Source organism: Chiloscyllium punctatum, chromosome 31, assembly GCF_047496795.1.
Source record: "Chiloscyllium punctatum isolate Juve2018m chromosome 31, sChiPun1.3, whole genome shotgun sequence".
Classification (NCBI taxonomy): domain Eukaryota; kingdom Metazoa; phylum Chordata; class Chondrichthyes; order Orectolobiformes; family Hemiscylliidae; genus Chiloscyllium; species Chiloscyllium punctatum.
Window position 1 is genome coordinate 72106711 of NC_092769.1, and position 19895 is coordinate 72126605.

General features: G+C 43.6%; 1 protein-coding gene across 7 annotated transcripts in view; it reads right to left on the bottom strand.

Moving 5' to 3' along the window:
• LOC140457054 (acylphosphatase-2-like) overlaps positions 1 to 19895 on the bottom strand; it is a 66861-nt gene that overhangs the window by 16532 nt on the left and 30434 nt on the right. For 6 of the 7 annotated variants that reach the window (XM_072551011.1, XM_072551007.1, XM_072551010.1 and 3 more), the window contains exons 3-4: positions 14836 to 14927; positions 1811 to 1920 (exon numbers count right to left, since the gene is read on the bottom strand). In XM_072551011.1, coding sequence (XP_072407112.1) covers positions 1811 to 1920; positions 14836 to 14927 — 202 coding nt within the window. The remainder of the gene's footprint in view (positions 1 to 1810; positions 1921 to 14835; positions 14928 to 19895) is intronic. The other variant, XM_072551005.1, reaches the window with a different exon arrangement.

Genomic DNA, 19895 nt, shown 5'->3' on the forward strand with positions numbered 1-19895 from the left:
CTTAAACTCAACTACAATCAAAATAAATAAAGGTTAAATTAAGCTGAATTCAAGTTAAACTAAATTACATCACATTACCTTCGTCTATTTCACTCACTGCACCTCCACTGAAGCTTCCATCCCTGGGAGCACCAGTCACTGTATCCATATTTTCACAGCTTCACCCTCCCAGGGCCCCATGGGCCGCCCAATCAGATTCCCACAGATATACCATGGCCCTGGTTAATGTTGCCGGTGCGTCTATATAATTTAGGATGGGTCGCCACGTCTTATAAAACTGCTCCATTTTGTGGTGCACAATATTTGTAAGATAGTCTCAGGGGAGATGCTACACCACCAGTCTGCACCATCCCATAAGACCTGGGGGTTTTCTAATATCCAATTCATTAGAGTGTTCTTCCTCGCACAATACGTAAGAATATTACACAACCTCTTGCCATGTTCCCCAGAGAGGGCAAGTTTGACAGCCCCAGAAGAAGAAATACCAGATCCACCTTGACTTCAATTCCCAGGATTTCATTCAGCTCCCTTACTATGCCACTCCAGTATCTTCGGGTCTTGTAACATGACCAAAAGCAGTGTGTAAGAGTGTCTATACTAATTTTACATTTGGGACATCAGGAGACGTTCCTCTCTTGAATTTGGCTAGCCTCTCTGGTGCCATATGAGTCCTGTGTAAAATCTTCAATTGCATGGCCTGCGCTTTGTTACATATTGTGAGTTTCTTCACATTTTCCCATATATCTTCCCATGTTTCCAATGAAATATCTGCCAATGTTGTTTAGAGCTTACTGGATCATTGTTGGATCTTACTTTAATCAGCTGACTGATAGACAGAATCTGTTAAAAATATGAAGCCAGAGCAGGAACAATTTTTGTTAATGCTGGAATACCAGCCTCCAGATCCCAGTCAGAGGACCAAGGGCAAGAAAGGTAGGTGGTGTCTGGATAAGTTACTAGGGTTTGAAACAATGTCAGGGAGGCTAACTTCAGTTCCTTGGTACTGCTTAGTTTAATACAGAGTGGAGACCACCACACCCAACAAGAACATAGTCCACACACCAGGTCTGCAAGTCAGGTAAACTGGTTCTTTCATGCCTGGAGCTGAACTAATTACAGTCGAAAATTGTGGTGCTGGAAAAAACACAGCACATCAGACAGCATCTGGGGATTCTGATGAAGGGCTTATGCCTAAAACATCGACTTTCTTGCCCCTCGGATGCAACCCAACCAGCTGTGCTTTTTCCACCACAATTTTTAACTCTGACTCTCTAGCATCTGCTGTTCTCACTTTCTCTCAGTCGCTGAATCAATTACAGCCCATCATAGAATGAGACCCTGAAATAGTCCTTAATATATTGACAGGGGACCAAGGTTGACCATAGGTTTTCCTTTCCAGGACTCTAGGGCTCTTGGTAGTGTCCCTATCTGAGCCAGGGGGCCTGAGTTCCAACTGGTCTGGGAGGCATGTAATAACATCGCTAATTAGAAAATACTCCATTCAGAACTTAATTTCTGAGATGGCAGGAAGGGAATGGGAATCTCCCTGATTCTAATTTGCTCAATTATCTGCCTCCCACTTTTCCCTCCTCTTCTTGGGAGGGCAATATTCTGTTCAGGTCTTAGCAAAGCATAACACTATTATCATTGCAGGGACCATTTGTTTATGCCCACGACCCATCAAGAGTAATATTGTTCTTCAGGCCACATTTGCTTATACTATAAATGCATAGAACGTAATGGTGCTCCCAAATTCAAATGTTAAAGATGCACGTTGAACACGCCATCATTTCCACCTTGTACTACTCACATAAAATTGACGTTTTCAACTGATCCTTGCACCTGTCCAGTCACTGTGCCTCTCGCTGTGTTCTTTACCCAACCAACCAGGCCTAGCTTTCTGGCCTGTTCCTCAGTATACTGAAAAAAATCAAAACAATAAAATATTACTGATACAGTATGTGACAACACAACAGGGGAAATGGGTACAGAGGGATCTAAGTCTATATGTGTAGACTGCGTGTATTCAGGGTGCCCTTACAGGTTGGGGAACAAATAATTAAAGCATACAGCAATCTGTGCTTTGTTAATAAGGGTATAGATTACAAAAGTAAGGATATTATGTTGAAACATTAGTTCAACCTCAACTAAAGTACTGTTTTCAGTTCTGACCACTGCAATTTAGTAATGATGTGAAGAGATAGGAGAGATTGTAGAAAATATTCTTGAGACTAATTCCAAGGATTCGCGTTAGGAACTTCAGCTACAGGTTGAGAGTGTTCTCCTCAGAAAAGGTCAAGAGGAGATTTGATAGAAGTGCCCAAAATTATGAGGGGTATGCACAGTGTAGGTAGGGAGAAACCATTCCCGAAGGATTGAGCACCAGAGGGGACATGGGACACAAGCAAAAAATATTTTTTATGCAGCAAGTAGTTGGGATCTCAAATTGACAGCCTAATATTGTGCAAGTTGCAGATTCAATTAAGAAATTGAATTATTGACTGAATTGGAAGAACATGCAGGGCGAGAAGCAGAAATGGGAGAGTGTCATTAGTTGAATTGATCCAGAACTGACATGATGGGTTGAATGGCCTCCTTCTAAGCCTCAATCATACTTTGACATGAAGCAGACTTTCACAGGCCTGAATGGTGTGTAGGATTCCTGCTAAGTATTGTTTCAAGGGACATCTGAAAATGTCACAAATGGACCAGGAAACAGATTAATGTGAACAACATGAAAACAAGTTAATGTGAACATGAAAACTTGTTTATAAGCTGCTTTCACTATTGTTTACTGACTATGTGCTGAAATTCAATCTGCTGTCCATCATAGTTTTGCTGACATAGGGTTGGAACACTTTCAGGTCTCGACTGTTGAATTTAAAAGGGGAGCTTACAGTTCTCAGTGCATTAAAGGTCAATGTTCAGGATGTCAACTAGACTAGTCTGGTCTTGGTTACTCGTCAAATAACTGCTGGCTGAGTGCACTGCAAAAACTGGAGGACAGTTGCCTGATTATCATCCCCAAGTTAAACCTCATTAAAGCATCTGAAGCCATTCTTCCTCCAACAGAGACAGTGTGGCCCTGGGGAAAGAGATAATAGTCTATTATAATGGCCCATTTATCAGACCTAGATTACGGATTACAAAGTACAGTGGATAATTTCTGTCCCTGAGAGCAGCTGCTATTTTGCAAAATTAATCCAATATGATTTAGGAACTATGTTATCATTCATATGTATTCATCAGCAGTATATCCAGATGGCCATATCTCATATTAATATACTATCAAACTAACTATATATGTCAACAGCTCACTGTATAATCTAAGAAATACATTTGATAAAGCACCAGCATTTCAGTCTAAAGGTGTGGTTATGTCATATTGTTGGGAATCACAAGGAAAAACATTGGCAATGTCATAAACAATTATGCAGTGTATGAACAATGACCGAAAGTAGGTAAAAACAATGACTGCAGATGCTGAAAATCAAATACTGGATTAGTGGTGCTGGAAGAGCACAGCAGTTCAGGCAGCATCCAACGAGCAGCGAAATCAACGTTTCGGGCAAAAGCCCTTCATCAGGAATAAAGGCAGTGAGCCTGAAGCATGGAGAGATAAGCTAGAGGAGGGTGGGGGTGGGGAGAGAGTAGCACAGAGTACAATGGGTGAGTGGGGGAGGAGATGAAGGTGATAGGTCAAGGAGGAGAGGGTGGAGTGAATAGGTGGAAAAGAAGATAGGCAGGTCGGACAAGTCAAGGAGTTAGTAACTGAGCTGCAAGTTTGAAACTAGGATGAGGTGGGGGAAGGGGAAATGAGGAAGCTGTTGAAGTCCACATTGATGCCCTGGGGTTGAAGTGTTCCGAGGCGGAAGATGAGGCGTTCTTCCTCCAGTCGTCTGGTGGTGAGGGAGCGGCGGTGAAGGAGGCCCAGGACCTCCATGTCCTCGGCAGAGTGGGAGGGGGAGTTGAAATGTTGGGCCACGGGGCGGTTTGGTTGATTGGTGCGGGTGTCTCGGAGATGTTCCCTAAAGCGCTCTGCTAGGAGGCGCCCAGTCTCCCCAATGTAGAGGAGACCACATCGGGAGCAACGGATACAATAAATGATATTGGTGGATGTGCAGGTGAAACTTTGATGGATGTGGAAGGCTCCTTTAGGGCCTTGGATAGAGGTGAGGGAGGAGGTGTGGGCACAGGTTTTACAGTTCCTGCGGTGGCAGGGGAAAGTGCCAGAATGGGAGGGTGGGTCGTAGGGGGGTGTGGACCTGACCAGGTAGTCACGGAGGGAACGGTCTTTGCGGAAGGCGGAAAGGGGTGGGGAGGGAAATATATCCCTGGTGGTGGGGTCTTTTTGGAGGTGGCGGAAATGCCGACGGATGATTTGGTTGATGCGAAGGTTGGTAGGGTGGAAGGTGAGCACCAGGGGCGTTCTGTCCTTGTTACGGTTGGAGGGGTGGGGTCTGAGGGCGGAGGTGCGGGATGTGGACGAGATGCGTTGGAGGGCATCTTTAACCACGTGGGAAGGGAAATTGTGGTCTCTAAAGAAGGAGGCCATCTGGTGTGTCCTATGGTGGAACTGGTCCTCCTGGGAACAGATACGGCGGAGGCGGAGAATTCCCTCCCCACCCCTTTCCGCCTTCCGCAAAGACCGTTCCCTCCGTGACTACCTGGTCAGGTCCACACCCCCCTACGACCCACCCTCCCATTCTGGCACTTTCCCCTGCCACCGCAGGAACTGTAAAACCTGTGCCCACACCTCCTCCCTCACCTCTCTCCAAGGCCCTAAAGGAGCCTTCCACATACATCAAAGTTTCACCTGCACATCCACCAATATCATTTATTGTATCCATTGCTCCCGATGTGGTCTCCTCTACATTGGGGAGACTGGGCGCCTCCTAGCAGAGCGCTTTAGGGAACATCTCCGAGACACCCGCACCAATCAACCAAACCGCCCCGTGGCCCAACATTTCAACTCCCCCTCCCACTCTGCCGAGGACATGGAGGTCCTGGGCCTCCTTCACCGCCGCTCCCTCACCACCAGACGACTGGAGGAAGAACGCCTCATCTTCCGCCTCGGAACACTTCAACCCCAGGGCATCAATGTGGACTTCAACAGCTTCCTCATTTCCCCTTCCCCCACCTCATCCTAGTTTCAAACTTGCAGCTCAGTTACTAACTCCTTGACTTGTCCGACCTGCCTATCTTCTTTTCCACCTATTCACTCCACCCTCTCCTCCTTGACCTATCACCTTCATCTCCTCCCCCACTCACCCATTGTACTCTGTGCTACTCTCTCCCCACCCCCACCCTCCTCTAGCTTATCTCTCCATGCTTCAGGCTCACTGCCTTTATTCCTGATGAAGGGCTTTTGCCCGAAACGTTGATTTCGCTGCTCGTTGGATGCTGCCTGAACTGCTGTGCTCTTCCAATGACCGAAAGTAGGCCACTCAGCTCTTCGCACCTACTCTGCTGTTCAATAAGATCATGGCTGATCTGATTTCAACCTCAACTCAATAATTTTTCATCCCCTTGGTAATCAAGAAGTTGTCTACCTTTGCCATAAGAATATATAAAGATTCTGCATTGACTGCCTTTTGAGGAAGGGAAGTCAAAGACTCACAACTCAGAAAATTTTGATATAAAAATCTTTTCCTCGTCTCTGTCTTAAATTGGTGACCCCTTATTTTTAAATTATGACCCCCAGATTCTTCCACAAGTCACCTGTCTCTTCTCAACTCCATTGGATACAGGCCTAGCCTTTCCTCACAATGCAATCTGCTCATTCCAGGTATTAGACGAGTAAATATTCTCTGAATTGCTTCCAGCATATTGACATCCTTATGCAAGCAGACATCCTTATGCAGGTACTGTAACCAGTTCCTGTACACAGTCCTCCAGACGCAGTCTCACCAATGCCTTGTTTCAGTGAGGTATACTCTCCCTACTCTTGCATTCAATTCCCCTGGCAACAAAACTTAACACTCCACAGGGGATTTCCTGACTTACGAATGTCCAAATTGTGAAAGTTTGTACTTACAAAGAGAATCATTCTTATCATTTTAAGGATCTGAAATGCAAACGTTCACTCGAACTTATAACAGATATTTTGACTATTGTGTTCCGACTTGCTTACAAATCAGCTGACAGATATACTCAGTATCAGTACCTATTCATAATCCAGGGTATAAATCTTCTAGGAGAAAGTGAGGACTGCAGATGCTGGAGATCAGAGCTGAAAATGTGTTGCTGGAAAAGCACAGCAGGTCAGGCAGCATCCAAGGAGCAGGAGAATCGACATTTTGGGCATGAGCCCTTCTTCAGGAATGAGGAAAGTGTGCCAAGCAGGCGAAGATAAAAGGTAGGGAGGAGGGACTTGGGGGGAGGGGCGTTGGAAATGCGATAGGCGGAAGGACGTTAAGGTGAGGGTGATAAGGTGAGGGTGATAGGCTGGAATGGGGGTGGGGGCGGAGAGGTCAGGAAGAAGATTGCAGGTTAGGAAGGTGGTGCTGAGTTCGGGGGTTGGGACTGAGACAAGGTGGGGGGAGGGGAAATGAGGAAACTGGAGAAATCTGAGTTCATCCCTTGTGATTGGAGGGTTCCTAGGCGGAAGATGAGGTGCTCTTCCTCCAGCCGTCGTGTTGCTACGGTCTGGCGATGGAGAAGTCCAAGGACCTGCATGTCCTTGGTGGAGTGGGAGGGGGAGTTAAAGTGTTGAGCCACGGGGTGTTTGGGTTGGTTGGTCCGGGTGTCCCAGAGGTGTTCTCTGAAACGTTCCGCAAGTAGGAACGTTCTCTGAAACATTTCAGAGAACACCTCTGGGACACCCGGACCAACCAACCAACCCAACCACCCTGTGGCTCAACACTTCAATTCCCCCTCCCACTCCACCAAGGACATGCAGGTCCTTGGACTCCTCCATCGCAGACCGTAGCAACACCTCAGCTGGAGGAAGAGCGCCTCATCTTCCGCCTAGGAACCCTCCAACCACAAGGGATGAACTCAGATTTCTCCAGTTTCCTCATTTCCCCTCCCACCTTGTCTCAGTCCCAACCCTCGAACTCAGCACCACCTTCCTAATCTGCAATCTTCTTCCTGACCTCTCTGCCCCCACCCCAATTCCAGCCTATCAGCCTCACCTTATCACCCTCACCTTAACCTCCTTCCACCTATCGCATTTCCAATGCCCCTCTCCCAAGTGCCTCCTCCCTACCTTTTATCTTAGCCTGCTTGGCACACTTTCCTCATTCCTGAAGAAGGGCTCATGCCCGAAACGTCAATTCTCCTGCTCTTTGGATGCTGCCTGCTGCGCTTTTCCAGCAACACATTTTCAGCCATAATCCAGGGTATGCCTATATGAACTTTCTTGATTACTTGCTGCGTAACTCTTCACACATCAAAGAAGGAAAACAAAATTGACATTATAAAACCTGTAAACAATGCTTTTCTTTTGATTGAGAAACCTAAGTGAAGGTTTAAGATTGCCTGCACAAAGTAGAACTAACACTGATATGCAAGATGAGGTAAATCAATAATTCTTCTCAGCCAGTCCCTGGCGACCGAAGACAACCTTCAATTCATTTCAGTGGATCCTGTCATAACTGGCAAGTCCAGTGTGTATCAGCAGACTCTACGTCATTACAGGGGGAAATGGGTATTTGAAGGTTTGAATGGACAGGTTGTCTGAAGGTTTGTACACTCCTTTCAGCAACTTAATTTTGTCTCTAAAAGTTCCCGATGTGTGCAATGCCTCAGAAATGAGGAATTAGTAATGAGTTGACACCAAATAGCAAAAGACCGACATAGAGGTAGAAAGGTCCACATATTCGGAGAGAGAGTAAGTTACAAAACAGATGGTACAATCAGTATGGATTTGAAGGCTGGAGAGAAAAGAAGAGCATCAATGAACATTCATTTAATAGAATCTCCTTCTTGCTATTAACTTTTGTATCGCATAGATTGGTGAATATAATGTGACAGTACCCACGGCAGCCACTGACACTCAGAATGACAGCACATTCAGAATTTCCCTCCGCCCTCCAATGTCTGCAGAGCAAGAAATAAGGCACAACCAGATTATTCTGTAGCGACCAAAGTACCAGCCTGCAGAAGAACCACTCAAAGCCACTGTCAGTTGGCCATTTCAATCTCAGGAGCTTGTCACAGACAAGCAGTCAGCTACTTATTAGAAACATTAGATTGTACACTACATGGGTCATGCATTGTTAATTGGGAAAGGGTAACAAAAAGAAGCAATAGATACCAATATCATTAAATGGAATAAAAATTAATAGCACTTCAGCCAAGCAGTGTCCAAAGAGTGCTCCAGTGGTTCTGGGCAGACTGTAGAACAAGACAGGAAACATATTTTTGGCAGTTCATGACGTCTGTGTTGAGGGAAAATTGAAGATCAAGAACGGGAATTCAGAAGAACATTTATTCAATCAGAGCCTAATCACTGGCTCACTCAATGGGCAAAGGTAATTCAGCAACTACATCATAAACTCCTATCTGTTGCGCCCTTAGTTGTGTTCATAGAACATTACAGTGCAGCACAGATCCTTTGGCCCTCAATGTTGCGCTGACCTGTGAAACCAATCTGAAGCCCATCTAACCTACACTATTCCGTTTTCATTCACTTGTTTATCCAATGACCATTTAAATGCCCTTAAAGTTGGCAAATCAACTACTGTTGCAGGCAGGGCATTCCACACCCCTACTACTGAGTAAAGGACATACCTCTGACAGCTATCCTATTTCTATCAGCCCTCAATTTGAAGCTATGTCCCCTCGTGCTCGCAATCACCATCTGAGGAAAAAGGCTCTCACTGGCCACTCTATCTAACACTCTGATTATCTTATCAATTAAGTCACCTCTCAACCTTCTTCTCTCTAACAAAAACAGTCTCAAGTCCCTTAGTCTTTTTTCATAAAGACTTTTCCTTCATACCAGGCAACATCTTAGTAATTCTCCTCTGAACCTTTTCCAACGCTTCCACATCCTTCCTAAAATGCAGTGACCAGAACTGTGTGCAATACTCCAAATGTGGCCGCACCAGAGTTTTCAACAACTGCCACATTATTTCACGGCTCTGAAACTCAATTCCTATACTAATAAAAGCCAACGCACCGGATGCATTCTTAACAACCCTATCAACCTGGGTGGCAACTTTCAGGGATCTATGTACATGGATACCAAGATCTCTCTGCTCATCCACCCTACCAAGAATCTTACCATTACCCCAGTATTCTTTATTCCTGTTGCTCCTTCCAAAGTGAATCACCTTACACTTTTCTGCATTAAACTCCATTTGCCATCTCTCAGCCCAGCTCTGCAGCTTACCTATGTCCCTCTGTAACCTGCAACATCCTTCAGCATTATCAACAACTCCACCTGACCTTAGTGTCATCTGCAAATTTACTAACCCATTCTTCTATGCCCTCATCCAGATCATTTATAAAAATGATAAACAGCAGTGGTCCCAAAACAGATCCTTGTGGTACACCACCAGTATCTGAACTCCAGGATGAACATTTCCCATCAACCACCACACTGCCTTCTTTCAGCTAGCCAATTTCTGATCCCAAACTGCTAAATAACCCTCAAACCCATACCTCCATATTTTGTGCAATAGTCTACCGTGGGATACCTTATCAAATGTTTTACTGAAATCCATATACACCACATCAACCACTTTACCCTCACCCACCTGTTTGGTCACCTTCTCAAAGAACTCAATAAAGTTTGTGAGGCACAACCTACCCTTCAGAAAACTGTGTTGACTATTCCTAATCAACTTATTCCTTCCTAGATGATTATAAATCCTCTCTCTTATAACCTTTTCCAACACTTTACCCACAACCAAAGTAAGGCTCACTGGTCAATAATTACCAGGGTTGTCTCTACTCCCCTTCTTGAATAAGGGGACAACATTTGCTATCCTCCATCCTCCTTCACTGCCATCTTTTATCAGCTTGTCCATATTGATGCCTTTGTTGTGTTTCAGAGTTTTGTAGCACACAAATTTGCTGGGACTGTTTTCCAAAATGCTGCCTAATATTCTTAGTTATCTGAACCAATGCTGTGTGAGTGAGGTTTTAGTTTTGGATAGCCAGACTGACTTTGATCAGGCAAAATTCTAGACTGTCTTAGAGATGAGGACTGGGAACCAGACCTTTGGCTCTGAATTCTGGGTGGCATCCAGCAAAATGCTTGCATCTAAGTGGATGTAGTCTGCACCTCCTGAATAGAATAGATTCTGGGAGCTCAGAAAACACTGTATTTAACTAACAAATCTAACGGTTGGTACTGAGATGGTTAAAGGTTGTGTAAAGAATTGTCAAACTGTTAATCAGCTTGTGAGTTAGTATATATACAACCCAAGAATGTAGAAATAAGACTTCACATATTACTTCATGACACTGTCCAATGGAGAAGTATGAAGATATAAAAACAATCATTCATACATGCCAACACTAGATTATCTTCTTTGATGAATCATGCCCTCAGAATACACTGATTCTAGGATAATTCCAGTTATGCACATTTATTAAGTCAGGATAATGTTGGAAGGCAAAATTCAGTTTGTGAAATTTCTTATAGTGGTAGATTCAGAAAATGTGCTTCCAAATTTATTAAATGGGGAAGAAAATGTAGGAGATAAGTTTCTGTTCACTATTAGTGTCAATTAAAAATAGGCTAAATGTTATAATATATTTTTAGGGCTATGATTTAATGATGCTGTGCTCAGTTATCACAGGGAATTAGCATTACTGTTTGCTCAACAAATTATACACTTCAACTTGGACATCCAAGTCCAAATATGCAGATGATATATGTGGAAAATCAGAAGCTTCATATCCTCGCTCCTGTACCTACAGCATCAGCGATGGGATATATATTGTAACACTAACTTAGTGAGGGTAAAATCATGGGAAGTCCTCAAATTTATTACAAAATCATTGACATTTTTGGTGTTTTTTGCTACTGCTTCAGCAACTGCATTGTCACACATTGATGCCTTTTTTAAGTGTTTTTCCTGTTGAATCTCTCATAACTGAAATCCCATGTAACTGCAGCAAAAGTATCTAAATTAGTCTATAATTCTGGACCACAAATTCAAGACTATTATTAATATATCCAATAACATATTATAACAGCAATAATTCATGAGAAACTTCTGTTCAGAGGGGTGAGAACACGGAACTCACTAGAATCGGGAGTGGCTGAGGTAAACAGTATAGATGCTTTTAAATGGAGCTGGATAAATACAAGGGATTAAAAATAGACAGATATGCTGACTCAGTGAGATTAACAAAAATTGAGAGATGACTCATTAGAGCACAAGCAACAGCACCATCAGACAGACAGAATGGGCTATTACATGCTGTAAACTTCTACGTAATTCTAATTTTGGGGGCCTCTCTGTTAGCATGCAACTTAAAGTATACCTCTTTAAACCCTAAACACACACTCATTTTCAAGTTTCCAACTTCACAAGTTTCACTTTGAATTTCTTTTAGAAATCATTCCAGGAGAAAACAGTCACATTTTCTGGGGTGAACTGTAACAAAGGGTTTACCTTATGAAGACCTGAGAAGAAGGGCTTATTTTATTTAAAAAAGCTGAATAGGTTGTACTTAGATCCATTAGAATTTTGAAGATTGAGAGATAATCTAATTGAAACACACAATATTTACAAGATCCTGGATAGGATGGAGGAGACTGAAGCTAATCAGGATATTTGTTTAGAAACAAGAGAACTCCCTTTTAAGACAGGTAAGGAGATTTTTTTTTCTCTTAAAAAGGTAATTAGAAAGGGGAAATCTCTTCCCCAAAAAGCAAAGGGTGAAGAGTGTTTAAATGCATTCAATGCTGAGTTTGATAGATTTTTTGACAGACTGGTCAGACAAGGGTTATGGGGTGCAGACAGCAAAGTGGAGCTGGAGGTGAAACCACACCAGATTGGCCATGATTTTATTTGATGGTAAAGATAAAGTTACCATAATCCTTCTGGATTACAGGCTGCTCTCTCATTACAGACAGACTACTGGTGGTGGTTTAAATGGAGGGTCATCATTCTTCAGTGAGGGAACAGGTAGAGAAGGAGGGTCCTTCCTGTTCATCTCAGTCAGTGTGAGAACTGAACCCATGCTGTTGCTGTTATTCTGCATTATAATTCAGCTGCCCAGCCAAATGAGCTAGTTAACAGGCACAACAGGTCATATAGTTACCTCTACGAATTCTCTGTGCTTTCTTAGGGGCATGACACTGAGCTGACACAAGGAGAAATGCTGTGATCTTGGTACAAAGTTTGGCTCAGAGAAGACAAAAGCCTAATTCAATTAAATTTTGTCAGCTCATGAACTAATGCTTTCAGTGTGCACTTATGTGCATCTTTCTCAATATAGTTATAAAAAGGTAGGGTGGCCAGATATACCCAAGTTTCCCAAAAAGACACATTCTTAATTTCTATTGCTGAGTAATAAATAGACAGGCAACCTGGTCATGTTCTGCAGCGAAAGAAACAAAAAAATTAGAGAAACGAAGATTAAGATGCTGAGCAGTAAAGCTTCTTCAATTTTACTGATTTCTACAATCACTAAGAAATCCATGTCGGAAGCAAGGGCATAGGAGAGAACAATTATAAGCATCACTTTTAAAGGTTTGAAGATATTTCCTTCAAAAAGTTTGAAATTATCTCATGGCAATACCAAGTTGTAAAAACAACTGGAAATGCATTCAACAGAACCAAATCAGTATCTTTTCTTTGCACAACAGAACATCGCCAATAAAATCAAGTCATAATGAAGGTAGATAATAAATAACTAAAGATGGTGGTTACGGATACAAAAATCTCATTTAATACAGGAAGCAATCAGCAGCCTGAGAGAAGTCAACACTGTTATGATTATTCATGGATCAACTAGCAACATTATCAATGGCACATATAAATCATAGCAGATGGCTCAAGGAAGTAAGTATTTTAATAACCAATTTCAATTGCAGGAGAATAATCATCCATCAACAACTTTCAGGTACCTTAGCGAACAATACATATAGGATACTAATTCTTTTTTCTCCAGAAGGGAAGTTTCATTGATTTCATTCAGACCAAATCTTAAATGGCAAAATAGAGTCAATTTATTCTTTAATTAGCATTTCATAAGATTAACCGCATGCTAAGCCAAGGCACCTGTCAATCATAATTATCAAGGCAGCTGTGACAAGCCTGATGAGAAATATTTAGCTACTAACAAAGCAAAACTAGTCCCAGATGAAGTGTAAGATTTCTATAAAAGAAACTTAAAGATGCATTTTTGGGGAAATCAAAGTTAAGTGAAAACAAAGGAATCTAGTTTGTTGTGCTATAAAAATGTTTGTTTACTCAACATGGAAAAGACAATAACCTGAAAGTTATATTGAAGGTGAAGCCATTAGTTCATCTTTTGGATGAAAAAATTCATGCACTCTTGTTTAGATTTGAGGGAGAGAATGTAATTTTACAATAACAACCTCCCCCAATATCTCTTCGATTAAAACTAGAATTTGTAGCATTGGATAATTATAAAATCTGAATTAGGAGATCTGGCAAAAAATATTTCCTCTGTATCCTATTCTTCACAAAGCTCTCTTTGATGTTGAACGTCATTCCAAATCATTTTTAATCTTTCCTCATTCAGGCCAATCTATTGTTCAATCACGATGATATTGAGAATGCAACTCTACCTTCAACTCCAGTTTTGTCTTCCATTGCTGAATAGACTGTCTCTGGTTGTAAATAATATGTAATTCTAAATAAATAAGAGAATGATTGATGGATAGAAAGGAATGGGGGGGGGGGGTAAGGGATGAGGAATAAAGGAATAAATGACATTTCAAACCCCAGATTAGTGAGGTCAGACAGCCAGTTTCTGTGCTGTAAATTCAATGTCATTTAAATCTGTCATCTCTTCACCCAGTTCTCCTTCCCAGAAACCTGCTTGAAGTGTGACACGCTCAGAACTTTTTGCCCTAGTTCTGACCCCAGAGAACTCTCCAGGATTCAGCTAATGATGCACCTCAACATCTTACAGTGTTATTTTTGTGGAAGACAGTTCTAAGTGATGATTACTGACACAGATGGACGTGGCCCTTGTAAGTTGTTCTTGCTGCTTTCAAAAATACTGACCTAAATTTTGTAAATGTGCCAGCGGCAAGGAACCTCATCTGTCAGAAACTGCAAAATCACAGGGAATGTGCTCATGGTTTTCAGATAAGTGGCAGGCGAGACTCTTTGCCTCCAGCATATACTTGGATAATTTAAATGGTTCTGTATTATCTTCCATACAAAAGGAAAGCAAAAAAATTAGTTGTTGCTTATTTCATATGACTGCTTACTGGAATAGACTTATGCCGGACTTATTGAGCTGCATTTTTGAGTAGATCCCCCAGCATGGTGGATAGAGAAGAAAGAACTTCCTGCTGTTTTTTCCAGATAATATCAACTCAAGACCTCCCTCATACCACTTTAGTGTCAGCTGAGATTACATCTATACCTTTGAATCTATATCCTCCCAGAGGCAAAATTCCACCAAGAAATGGAAGTTGACAGTGACTGGGTTATTTTGAAGGAGAACAGTGATCAGGAATTAATGTAACATCAAAAGAAGAACGTATGCCACAAAATATGGTCTTACTTGCACGATGTGTTCAGTTTCAACTATTACCTTCCAAGAGGTGGCAAAGTAGCCTAGTCAAATGAATTTGGAGATTTATTCTGGATGGCGCTCACCTATTCATTTACTCACTTCTCTGAAAATGCAGGTATTAATGTCCCCCTTCAAGTACATACTCACATTAGACACACTGTACCCTGGAAGATCTAACTTGCTGAGGTAAGAAATAGATTCCTTTGGTTTCATCATTCTTACCTTTCGAAAAAAGACACCTAGAAATGGAACAGAATAAAAATAGTTAATCATTTAAGAGACTTGACAGGGACCATAGCAGACTTGCGTACATTGAAAAACTGCCCGACCAAAGAATTCAAAGCAGCCAGAGGTGAGGATTTGGATGCAAATCAAGATTCTGCAAGGCCTTCAGATGAATTGGCTTCTGTGGCAACATCATTGTAAAGCTTTCACAAACTTTGAAACTGGACCCTCTACACTAAAGTCCAGGTTATCACTCTGTTTTAGGAAAAGGATCCCAATGTTGACATCCAAATGATGGAATATTCTTCTCAGGCTATGGAACTGACTAAAGTCCCAGAGCTAGTCCCCTGGACATCCCACCCAGATCCATATGTCCTAGTGCCCCTGCAATCAAGCTTCTACTCAAAATATGTTCTCACAGATAAAACAGAAACATTTCCTGCCCCTAGGTCCAAAGGCAGATGACAGTCGGGTTCTGACAAATCAAGTGACTATCAGGTCCTGATAAAATGCTTAATTTTTTGCCATTAATCCCTTCCTGCAACATTCCACAAAATGCTGTTTTGATACTCAGTTTCTAGAATTGGGTGCTTTTCTGTATCACATGAGTTGAGACCCTTTCATGTGGACTAGTGGGCGACTTTCATCCTATTATGCTCAGTTTTTCTCCAGTGTTCGGCATCACTAATTTAAAATGGTCATCATGCCCAGAATATTTGATTACGTGTTCATTTATACACATCAATGGCTCTTGTGTCGTTTGTTATTTTCATCACATCAGCAAATATTTCCACAAATAAATTAATTTTAAAATTGTCCTGTAGCTCCAATCTTAACTGTTTCCCTCCTTCTGATGTTTACTTAGAGACACACACTAGACAGAGATCAATGAGCTTTCAAATTTCCTGAACCATAGCATTAGTCCACAGATGTTGAACAATACATTAAGGTTTCTTGTCTGCCATTTCAACAAAGCTGTCAATTAATTTATTCAAACCAATTAATATCTGTGCTAAAGGAACTCAATAATTAACACTGTTGTGTCCAAATGTATTAATTAAGTGGGTGATAGGTGAAGTGATCTCACTGCTCAATCTATATAGCTCATTGGAAGCCCAAAATGATTTTGTGGTCAGTTTTCAGAAGAAAAGCACTGGTTCATGCTTAATAGAAGATAACAGCAAGGTGGAGTGGAAAATCTGACTGAGTAATTGAAGATCTGGGGGCAACAATATCTGGTTGCGAAGAAGATATCAGAAGGAAACATTTTTGTACGGTCAGAAAAGATACATGAAAAAGTGATATAGAGGTTCGGTGATGCTTAGCATCTCTACTTCCTTTTGATTAAACAATAATTATTGAGCATTCCTGGCTAGAAAAGTTTATCTTTTCTTTCAGGGCAGTAAGTTCTGCTGCTCAACACTCACATCACCAGCAGATGGAGTTTGTGCTTTCCCCAGTGAGAGACCAATATTAAATCAGGATCCTAAATATGGCGTTTAAAGCAATTTCAATATTTTAACAAGGCTTCAATCCATTTCTAGTGGGTCAATTAGTTGCCTATATTGAAGACTGCTCAAAAATCAAGTTTGACTGGCCTCAGACAGGAAGGTGGATGACTTTTCAAAAAAAAGCATTCTTTGTTTGCCTGCTACCCAGTTTCCACTGAGAATAATAGCAGTTGGTAAATGGAAATAGCCTCCTGTAAGCCCTGACACACAAACATCACAAAGTTCAACTTCAACTTCCTCGATTTACATTGCATAGATTCCCTTTCAAATGAATGCAATTCTGAACCTGGAGAATTTATATTATCTTTTTCACAGATTGACCTTTGCTCTCAACCTTTTCTTTATTTTAGGTTACAGTTTCTTCACTACCTTTACTGGAATTGAAGTTTGCGGCAGGAACTAATGATTGACACTTATTCTACAACGGTGAACAAAAGAGAATAAAATGCCACTGCAGTGCATTGCAATCTAGATGAAAAGAAGGTCTTTAGTTATGTCAGAAAGTAATTCTCCAATATAGAACAAGTCAGATTAATCTTAGATGCTAGGAATTTGACTGTTCTGTGACTAGAATGGGAACAATCTGCTTAGATAATGGGTTCTTGTTTGAAGATGAGAGTGTACATTATTAGTAACTGTCAGGTACTCTGTGGGCTCTAGCTAAAAACAATGACTGCAGATGCTGGAAACCAGATTCTGGATTAGTGGTGCCGGAAGAGCACAGCAGTTCAGGCAGCATCCAAGGAACAGTAAAATCGACTTTCCGGCAAAAGTCCTTCATCAGGAATAAAGGCAGAGAGCCTGAAGCGTGGAGAGATAAGCTAGAGGAGGGTGGGGGTGGGGAGAAAGTAGCATAGAGTACAATAGGTGAGTGGGGGAGGGGATGAAGGTGATAGGTCAGGAACGAGGGTGGAGTGGATTGGTGGAAAAAAAGATAGGCAGTCATGGGGACAAGTGCTGAGCTGGAAGTTTGGAACTAGGGTGAGATGGGGGAAAAGGGGAAATGAGGAAACTGTTGAAGTCCACATTGATGCCCTGGGGTTGAAGTGTTCCGAGGCGGAAGATGAGGCGTTCTTCCTCCAGGCGTCTGGTGGTGAGGGAGCGGCGGTGAAGGAGGCCCAGAACCTCCATATCCTTGACCCACTCTGTACTACATCCTCAGGGGAATTCATACTCTCAACAAACAGTATTTCAACTCCATCTCAAACATCAAAAACCGCAAGCACAACAAACTTTTATCTACCCATCTCCATAACCAGCGCGCCTCAAACATTCCAGAAGATTCCCCCGGCCTCTGGAACTGCTCGGACGCCATTAGCCATGCGGCTGGTGCAGCTGCCACCCCCACGCTGATTGATGGTGTCACTTCCGCCCCATCATGGCCACTCCCACAACCACTTCCCCCCCTCACAATTCCTCATGCATCACACATGACATCACTTCCGCCCCTCACATCATCGCTGATGTCACACGCTCAGTGACCTCCGCCACCCCTACTGCCGTGTCTGCCACCACTTCCGCCCCCACCAACGCCACTCACCTGCATTCTGCTGATACGCCCCCCACAGATCCCACTGTCACCATTCCCGGCCCCCAGAACCCTGAGGGGAATACCACCCCTGCTCATGACTCCACCCCCATTCCCCCCACCATCACACCCACTCCAGTTACTGGCTCCGCCCCTGCTCCCAGCCCTGCCGAGTTTTCACCATCCCTCCAGACCTTCCCCTCACTGAGGATGAATGATCAGTCCACAGCAAAGGACTCACCTTCATCCCCTTCCGTCCACGCACCAATGAATTTAATACACGCCGTGACTTCGAAAGACTTCTTCCGCCTCCGAGCTTAACTTTCACAATCAGGACTCCCGCCCACCTTCCGAGGACCCCTTCACCCACCTCCAACACAATGCATCCACCTGGACATCTCACACTGGCCTATTACCTGCCCTCGACCTCTTCATTTCCAACTGCCGCCAGGACATTAACCGCTTCAACCTATCTATCCCCCTCCCCCACTCCAACCTCTCACCCTCACAACACGCAACCCTCCAATCCCTCTGTTCCAATCCCAACCTCACCATCAAGCCTACAGATAAAGGGGGCGCAGTGGTAGTCTGGTGCACTGACATCTACACCGCTGAAGCCAAATGCCAACTCGAGAATACCTCTTCCAACCGCCCCCTCAACCATGACCCCACCCCCCATCACCAAACCATCATCTCCCAGACCATACAGAACCTCATCACCTCAGGAGATCTCCCACCCACAGCTTCCAACCTCAGTCTGGGAACCCCGCACTACCCGGCTTTACCTCCTTCCCAAGATCCACAAGTCTGACCACCCTGGCCGACCCATTGTCTCAGCATGCTCCTGCCCCACTGAACTCATCTCTACCTACCTCGACACTGTCCTATCCCTCCTGGTCCAGGAACTCCCCACATACTTTCGAGATACCACCCACACCTTCCACCTCCTCCAAGACTTCTGTTTCCCCGGCCCCCAACGCCTCATCTTCACCATGGATATCCAATCCTTCTACACCTCCATCCGCCATGACCAGGGCCTCCAAGCTCTCCATTTTTTTCCTCTCCCAACGTCCCCAACAGTACCCTTCCACCGTCACTCATTTTTTGGCCGAACTGGTCCTCACCCTTAACAATTTCTCCTTCGAATCCTCCCACTTCCTCCAGACCAAAGGGTAGCCATGGGCACACGTATGGGCCCCAGCTAAGCCTGTCTCTTTGTTGGCTACGTAGAACAGTCGATCTTCCGTAATTACACCGGTACCACTCCCCACCTCTTCCTCTGCTACATTGATGACTGCATTGGCGCCACCTCCTGCTCCCGTGAGGAAGTTGAGCAATTCATCAACTTCACCAACACATTCCACCCTGACCTTAAATTTAGCTGGACCATCTCTGACACCTCCCTCCCCTTCCTGGACCTCTCCATCTCCATTAATGATGACCGACTTAACACTGACATTTTTTACAAATCCACCGACTCCCACAGCTACCTGGATTACACCTCTTCCCACCCTATCACTTGCAAAAATGCCATCCCGTATTCCCAAATCCTCTGCCTCCGCTGTATCTGCTCCCAGGAGGACCGGTTCCACCACAGAACACACCAGATGGCCTCCTTCTTTAGAGACCGCAATTTCCCGTCCCACATGGTTAAAGATGCCCTCCAACGCATTTCGTCCATATCCCGCACCTCCGCCCTCAGACCCCACCCCTCCAACCGTAACAAGGACAGAACGTCCCTGGTGCTCACCTTCCACCCTACCAACCTTCACATAAACCAAATCATCTGCTGACATTTCCGCCACCTCCAAAAAGACCCCACCAGCAGGAATATATTTCCCTCCCCACCCCTTTCTGCCTTCCGCAAAGACCGTTCCCTCCGTGACTACCTGGTCAGGTCCACGCCCCCCCTACAACCCACCCTCCCATCCTGGCACCTTCCC